At 39.1% G+C, this 8253-nt stretch overlaps 1 protein-coding gene across 1 annotated transcript in view; it reads left to right on the top strand.

Moving 5' to 3' along the window:
• Positions 1-3310: 3310 nt before the first annotated feature.
• LOC129650634 (thioredoxin domain-containing protein 8-like) overlaps positions 3311-8253 on the top strand; it is a 54119-nt gene continuing 49176 nt past the window's right edge. Inside the window, exons 1-2 of the mRNA XM_055579293.1 lie at positions 3311-3334; positions 6642-6746. Of these exons, the coding sequence (XP_055435268.1) occupies positions 3311-3334; positions 6642-6746 (129 nt within the window). The remainder of the gene's footprint in view (positions 3335-6641; positions 6747-8253) is intronic.

Raw genomic sequence — 8253 nt, 5'->3', positions numbered from 1 at the left:
AGGCAAGTAATATTAACAAGCAAACCACCCCCAGAACAACAACAAAAAAAGAATACAGAAGATACTGGACAGAGACATTAGAAATGCTTCAAGTACCTATTATCATGGTAGAAGACAAATAGCTGCACACCCTCAACAAAAATGGCATCTTTCTACTCCACCCTGGGTTCTTGGAGCAATGGAAGATGATAAGGACAGGACCCAGCTGGAAAGAGCATGCTCATTCTAGCAGGGCAACCACTGCTTTTCGTTTGACAATCGAGGCCCAGGGATGCTAGATCTTAGGACTCCTTGCAAGATGAGTAAGAGGCTTTGTTTATTCCTAAAGTATTCCAGTTTGTAAATGTTGGTCAACCCTATGATATGACCAGCAGTGGGCCATCAGGGGCTTGTGGACATTAGTCTACAAGCCACGTTGCTTCTCCTTTTCAGAGATCTGCCAGCTCAGAAGGGAGCATACAGACTTGCAGTTTGCCTTTTGTGCACTAAGAGGTAAGAAAACCCTTTCTGAAGTAGAAACTTGCAAGGCCAGAATGATACATGCCTTTGCTGACTTGAGCTAGGAGCTCTTTTTCATATCTGTTTATATCTGTTAATTATCTTGTATAATTATAAAAGCATATATAATTATAAAAGATATAAAGAAATAATCATTTTAAATATACTTCTTTATATCTGTTAATTATCATCATATCCCTAGGAGGTACTCACTAACTGCATTTTGCAGATAAAGAAATAGAAGCTTAGATAAGCAATCATTTGCTCAAGAGCTCACAGTAGCAGCACTCAGGTTTGAAACCAAGTTGTTTCATCCAAGTCTGGTGCCTCTCATGTATTGCAAAGTGGAAAAATAACATTTGTCTGAGTCTAAAGCTTGTTTTCCTTCCACCTTCTCCCTTGATAAATATTAAGCAGTTAGGGAAGCTCAGAAAGAAACTTAGATGACTGGAATGCCGGTTGGTAAATAGTTATTTCAGAGTAGCAATGAATATTTTGAGTCTGGACATATTGCAGGACAGAAATTAGATTCCTCAGTCCTAAAGTTAGATTTTGCTCTACTGTTGTATATCTTGAATGAGAGATTTTTTAAACAGCAGTGGCAATGTTGAGTCACAGTTCTTGCAGTTTGACCCAAGTGGAGAAATTCTATAATACTGTATCTGAGTGGTTACCAGGTAATTATTTGAAATTCCAACTTAATTTGGTTTAAACTATAAAGGGATTTGCTGTCTATGGAAACAAAAATTCCAGGCTTTGATTGAACTTCTGGCAATATTTCATCCTGGGGACCGAGAAACCAAAAACCCAGGTTTCTTCTCTGCTCTCTGAAACAGTAGTAGTGTTAGTTACTCAGTCATGTCCAACTTGGTGACTCCACGGACTGCAGACCACCAGGCTCCTCTGTCCATGGGATTCTCCAGGCCAGAATACTGGAGTGGGTAGCCATTCCCTTCTCCAGGGGGTCTTCCCGACCCAGGGATCAAACCCAGGCCTCATACATTGCAAGCAGATTCTTTACCATCTGAGCTACAGGGAAGGTCTGAAACATTGGTATTACACAAAGACTGGGTTCCTGCATGTTTTATAGTAGCTTCCAATCAGCATCTTGTTTATATCTGGATAAAGAGGAAATTTCAGTAACTGTCACAAGTGCTAGGAATTGCTTTCTCTTGTTTTCTTATCTTCTCTTGGGTAACCCTTGGTCTAAATATAGGATTGTTGGTTGGATTAAGATCATTAGGTCAAGGGAGTTCCCTGGTTTCCCAGTGGTTAGAGATCCATGCTTCCATTGCAGGGGCATGAGTTTGATCCATGGCCAGGGAACTAAGGTCTCCCAGCCACGTGGTGTGGCCAAAAAATAAAAAAATCATCAGGGTTGAACCCTGGATTTAGGGTTAGAGTAATCAAGGAAATGGCAACCCACTCCAGTGTTCTTGCCTGGAGAATCCCAGGGATGGGGGAGCCTGGTGGGCTGCCGTCTCTGGGGTCGCGCAAAGTCGGACACGACTGAAGCGACATAGCAGCAGCAGCAGCAGTCCCATACAAAGTTCATAGCTGCAATAAAATGGGGGAGGGATAAATTTGCCCACAGAAAATCAGGGTATTTTTGGTAGAAAGAGGAAGAAATGGGTACTAGAAAGCAACTGACAAATATCTGCTACAAAAAACAATTTGGCTGAAGCTATACAAGAAATATTCATAGTTTTCCATCTAGCACACACACACAAAAGAAAGGCGGATAATTCATTCCTGAGAGGCCTGAATGGAGGAATGGAAAAGCTAGAAAGAATAATTTTGCTGGGATTTCAGCTAGCAGTGGTGGTTGCTGTTGCTCTGAAGAAGGTTTAAGGAGTTGCTGCTGTTTTTATAAAGCCCAGCAGTTAAAATGTATCATATCATATATGAAACGAATCGCCAGTCCAGGTTCAATGCATGATACAGGATGCTTGGGGCTGGTGCACTGGGATGACCCAGAGGGATGGTATGGGGAGGGAGGTGGGAGGGGGGTTCAGGATGGGGATCACGTGTATACCCGTGGCGGATTCATGTTGATATATGGCAAAACCAATACAATATTGTAAAGTAATTAGCCTCCAATTAAAATAAATAAATTTATATTAAAAAAAATAAAATAATAAGAAAAAAATTTACATTTTAAAAGATTGTGAAAACAAAGAATATGAACCAACAACTGCATGTTGTCCATAAAGCCCCCAATATTATCTGGTTCTTGACAGGAAAAGTCTGCCAACCCCTGGTCCAGTCAGTCCATAAGAGTGAAATTTCACTACCTCCTAAATAATTAAGGCAAAATAACAAAGTTTAGGGAATCTGGGACTCAAAAAACCAAATTTACAAGGAGCATTATTTTAGAATTAAGGCTTTAGTATCTTTCTCAACTGCAAAATAATTCCTTCAGAATCCTAAATGAAAATAACTTTTCATCTATTTAATACATGAATACCTTGCTTATTTCTCATTTGATGGTTGCCAGGACTGGGGGAGGGAAGGAGGTGCATGGAAATAGGTAGTAGGAGATTAAAAAGAGACAGACACATTATTGATTCTGCACACAAGGCCAGCAGTTGTCAGATTCTTACTGACCACATACTGACCAAGTAGTCATGGCATACAAATGAAATTAGCTCCATGTCTTCCAAAGTTCTAGGTTCTAAGATGTCATGTTCAGTGATGTCATAGAGAAGGTACCCTTATACTCCGGCCAGGATGCTATAATTGGTAAGAGACAGCTACAGTCTGCCAACTGAACCAACAGGAGAGTTTTGTCAGCAATTCCCAGGTGTAAATCATGGTGCAGAATATTAGAGACATGGCAAGTATTTATTTGGCTTCAAGAAGTATTTCAAAAGAGACCGTCTTGAGAGCAGATTTGATTAACTCTAAGTAATATTTCCTCCATGCAGTACTCCTTTGTTGCTCCGAGGCAAGAAGAGTTTGTTTTTTTAATGCTTTTTCTTCATGCTGTTTCTTGAGGGATGGCATTCTGTGGAGAAGAGCCAAGAGCAAAGTTGATCAAAAAGAGTTTTATCCCTTCCTGCTTCTCATTTCTTGCTTTTACTCTAGCTAGATCCAGACCAGCTTGTAACATACTTCATCCTATATCTGATCCTACCAATTTTACTTTGATTGTACCTGGAAATTTTTCTGGAAGTTAAATAGTCCACATTTTTCTCTTATCCTAGGAAAGAGAACCCCTAGACATGCCTGTAGAATGGAAAGGGGGCATTAATAATTGTTGAGGTGGTATTTCATAAAGCCACTTGCCATCCATTGTCCAGTGGTACTGCTGTAACAGATCTCAATACATGTAAAGGCCAGGGATAATTATTTATAAAGAAGAAAATTGCCTTTAAAAGAGTAGAGAGGTGAAGCAGGCATTAGCATCCAGACATTCTGATACCCACTCATTTCAGGGGGACCAGGAGCTGGAGGAAAGGGGGAGGTGTAGGGCCTGGGTCTTCCCTCCACTAGCACCTTCAGACTTAGACTTTTGACACTTTCCCAAACTGGCTTGTGTTTAAGATCACAAATATGAGACCAGCCAGATAGAAAGAAGGTATGGCCATGTAACTTTGGCTTAAGAAAATGTTTTAAAAATAGCATACACTTGCTAATGATTTTACTAATTTTTTTCTTTTCTTTTTTTTTTTTTTTTTGGTTTCCTGGGAATCTCACAGAGAAGCCCTCTCCATCTCCTTCTCCTTCACCTATTCTGAGGACCTATTGTTTCCTTTATGCCTTTATTCAAATATTACATCGAGGTGGTCCTTGGCCACCCAGACTGAAATTGTAATCCAACTCTCATCCTTCCTTCTTATTTTATTCTTCTCCTTTTTTTCTTTGGGCTTCTCTGGTAGCTCAGCTGGTAAAGAATCCACTTGCAATCTGGGAGACCTGGGTTTGATCCCTGGGTTGGGAAAGATCCCCTGGAGAAGGGAACAGCTACCCACTCCAGTATTCTGGCCTGGAGAATTCCATGGACTGTATAGTCCATGCGGTCACAAAGAGTTGGACACGACTAAGCTACTTTCACTTTTTTTCTTTATTAGCAGTGATCACAAATTTACTATATATTTCACTTATCTCACTGTTGCTGCTGCTGCTGCTAAGTCGCTTCCGTTGTGTCTGACTCTTTGCGACCCCAGAGGTGGTTACCGTTGACTTTCCCCTAAATGCAGACTTCATGAAGGGAGGGGGTGGAATGTTTTGTATTTTTGTCCGTGCTGTATCCTAGCAGTGTGTCCAGTACCTGGCACAGAGTAGGCCTTAACTGGTACATGTGGGATCACTCTGTACCATGGAGTATTACCTACAGAGAACTTAGCCAAGTCAAGTTCGTGGGACCAACTAGGTCAGTTTATACCCTAACAACTACTGGGAAGTGAAGAGTTGGGGGTTTCTGAGGATGACATCTAACTTACAACTTCAGAAGCAAGTGAGAAGTGGAGGTGGCGTGGCTCTCTGAAAAGTTAATCACTCCTCTCTTGGAGGCATATTATTAAAGGAAGAATGTGTCTTCTTTGAGTCATCAGTTTCACCTCCTGAAAGGAAGTCAAATGACAGTGTAATTGTCAGGACTCCCCTATTATAGAGTGTATTCCATCTGTATGGAATAAATCCCATCCCTGTTTCCAGTGGTAGGCCCCAATTGATTTAACTCAATTACTGATCCCACCCCTCCATCTTAATTAGTGGTCCAGGGATGAGTGAATGATGGCATTTGGGCTAGAGAGAGAGAAAGAGAGTAAGCTCCATTACCGTAAAGAACTCAGGAGGCAATTTTTTATAGTGGTTAAGGAAATGGATCTTGGAGTCAAACTAGTAAGGTTAGTAACCCCAACTATGACACTCACCAGCTGGTTGACCTTGAGAAAGTTTAAAAATGTTATTTTATTCATCTGTGAAATGGGGATAATGATAATAATACTGCATAGGGTGGTTGTAAAGATTAAGGAAGAGAATACCAGTCACAGAGTAAATTAGGTACTATTATTGCAATTCCAGTGAGAAAAGGAAAAATAAATCCTTAACGGAACACTGTGTATTAGCAGATTATTCATTTAGTCAACTAAATGCTCCCTGAGTACTTAACATGTGCCACTTAGGGGCCATGAAGGCACTGAAGTGAATCAGGATTGGGCTCTGTGGGGGACTTATTGGAAAGCCAAGTCGTGTAGGACATTGTTCACAAAGCAATCAAGCATAGATACCATGACATGAGGTCCCAGAAGGGAAATCTTACTTTATTTAGATGATACAAATAGCTGATAGAAAATTCACTTAAGACATTCAGCAAGAAGCATGTCTTATCCTTAAATGTATGGTTTTAACTATAGCTTTAATAATGATCAGCCTCCCCCCGCAAAAACAAACAAACAAACAAACAAAAACAAGAAATGATCAAAGGTGCTGAATTAGCTTCTGTTTAGATTTCTCTGTTAATGCATGTTTAGGTCCTTGTTTTAAAAAATTAGATATAGATATCCACCTTGAACACCATTCATCCTCACCCTCTACTCCTCATCTCTCATTGACCAGTCTCAGTCTCTTGCCAGAGGTATCCAGCCATTATCAACCATCATTACCAATCCATCTGGTAAATAGAATCCTAAAGTTTTTGTGGGGTCGCAAAGAGTTGGACATGATTGAGTGACTGAACTGAACTGAACTGAAAGTTTTTGGCACCCCACTCCAGTACTTTTGCCTAGAAAATCCCATGGACAGAGGAGCCTGGTAGGCTGCAATCCATGGGGTCGCTAGAGTCGGACACGACTGAGCGACTTCACTTTCATTTTTCACTTTCATGCATTGGAGAAGGAAATGGCAACCCACTCCAGTGTTCTTGCCTGGACAATCCCAGGGATGGAGAAGCCTGGTGGGCTGCTGTCTATGGGGTCGCACAGAGTCAGACTCGACTGAAGCGACTTAGCAGCAGCAGCAGCAGCATGTATACTTAGGAAGATAAATATATATATATGCCCTCAGGGACATTTAGGAAAGATTGCGTTCCCTGGAGAACAATGGGGTGGGCACCATAACTATGCTGTCATTTTGTGCCTTGCATGACTATATGAGATTCAGTGACTGTACACATTTCCTCATTTATGTTCTGGTCTCAGGATGAATTAAAAGCATTTTTGAAAGCTGCTGGAAACAAACTTGTGGTAATTGAATTCTCAGCAAAATGGTGTGGTCCTTGCAAAAGGATTTATCCTGTTTTTCATGTAAGTATCATCAGTGTCTATTTCACAGTTTTTTAGAAGGAATTTAAAGTCCTCGAATACTTTTCCCAATAAATCTTAAAAGTTTGGCAGTTATGAGCCATTATGGGGTGATAGTTTTTCCCCCACTTAGTGCCCACTTCTTTATTACTATTGTTATTTTAATTTTTAAAATTTTATTGATGGATAGTTGATTTACAGTGTTGTGTTAGTTTCAAGCATACAGCACAGTGATTCACTTAGATGGATAGATAGGGTTATAGAGACATATTTTTTTCATATTCTTTTTTCTTATAAGTTATTATAAAATATTGACTATAGTTCCCTGGTCCTTGTTGGTTATTTGTTTTATGTATATCAGTGTATATGTGTTAATCCCAATAAATAATCCCAACACAAACTTCCTAATTTATCCCTCCCCCTCCTTTCTCTGTTAGTAAGCATAAGTTTGTTTTAAAATAATTGTACTACCCAAGGCAATCTACAGACTCAATGCAGTCCTCATCAAATTGGCAATGGCTTTCTTCACAGAGCTAGAAAAAAAATTTTTTTAATTTGCATGGAAACAAAGCAAATAGCAATCTTGAGAAAGAAAATTGGAGTTGGAGGAATCAGGCTCCCTGACTTCAGACTATACTACAAAGCTACAGTAATCAAAACAGCATGGTACTGGCACAAAAGCAAACATAGATCAATGGGACAGGTTAGAAAGCCAGAAATAAACCCACATACCTATGATCAATTTATGAAGATCAGTTTATCAAGAGGCAAGACTATAAATGGAGAAGAAACTGTACAGTCTCTTCAGTAAGTGGTGCTCAGAAAACTGGACAGCTAGATGTAAAAGAATGAAATTATAGCATTCACTAGCACCATATAAAAATGGTATTAAAATAATAATCTGAATGGATTAAAGATCTAAATGTAAAACCAAATACCATAAAGGAAAATATAGGCAGAACACTCTTTGACATAAATTGCAACAATATCTTTTTAGATCCATCTTCTAAAGTAATGAAAACAAAAACAAAAATAAACAAATGGGACCTGATTAAACTTAAAATCTTCTGCATGGAATCAGGTTTTTTTGGAAGCATCCTGCTTAACCTGAAGATAATTTAGTGAGATCTAATTAGATCATTAGTACACACACCAGATTAATACTGTTTATTTGTGGATAATTCTACAAGGATCATCAAAATGTGCGAAAGAGTATAGTTGTATAAAGGAATGGATTATTCATAATAATGGCATTTTACCAAAGTTCTAGAGTTGAGAACTTCCAAATATTGGAATAGATTACAGATGAACATGGTATTTTTTAAACTATAATAAAAAAGAATAAACTACCCCCAATCTTTCAACCCCATTATCAGAAGAAATCCTATGTCTTACTTATTCCTTTCATATCTGAGCTCCTTTATAAAATTTCTTTGTAAAATATTCCACTTAATTGTAATCATATGTTTATATTCAGGTCTTTTTCCATCTACACATTGGTTTATGTTTT

This window comes from Bubalus kerabau, chromosome 4 (genome assembly GCF_029407905.1).
Source record: "Bubalus kerabau isolate K-KA32 ecotype Philippines breed swamp buffalo chromosome 4, PCC_UOA_SB_1v2, whole genome shotgun sequence".
Classification (NCBI taxonomy): Eukaryota; Metazoa; Chordata; class Mammalia; order Artiodactyla; family Bovidae; genus Bubalus; species Bubalus kerabau.
The sequence above is the reverse complement of the archived record's forward strand: the minus strand, read 5'-3'. Positions and strand labels throughout refer to the sequence as shown.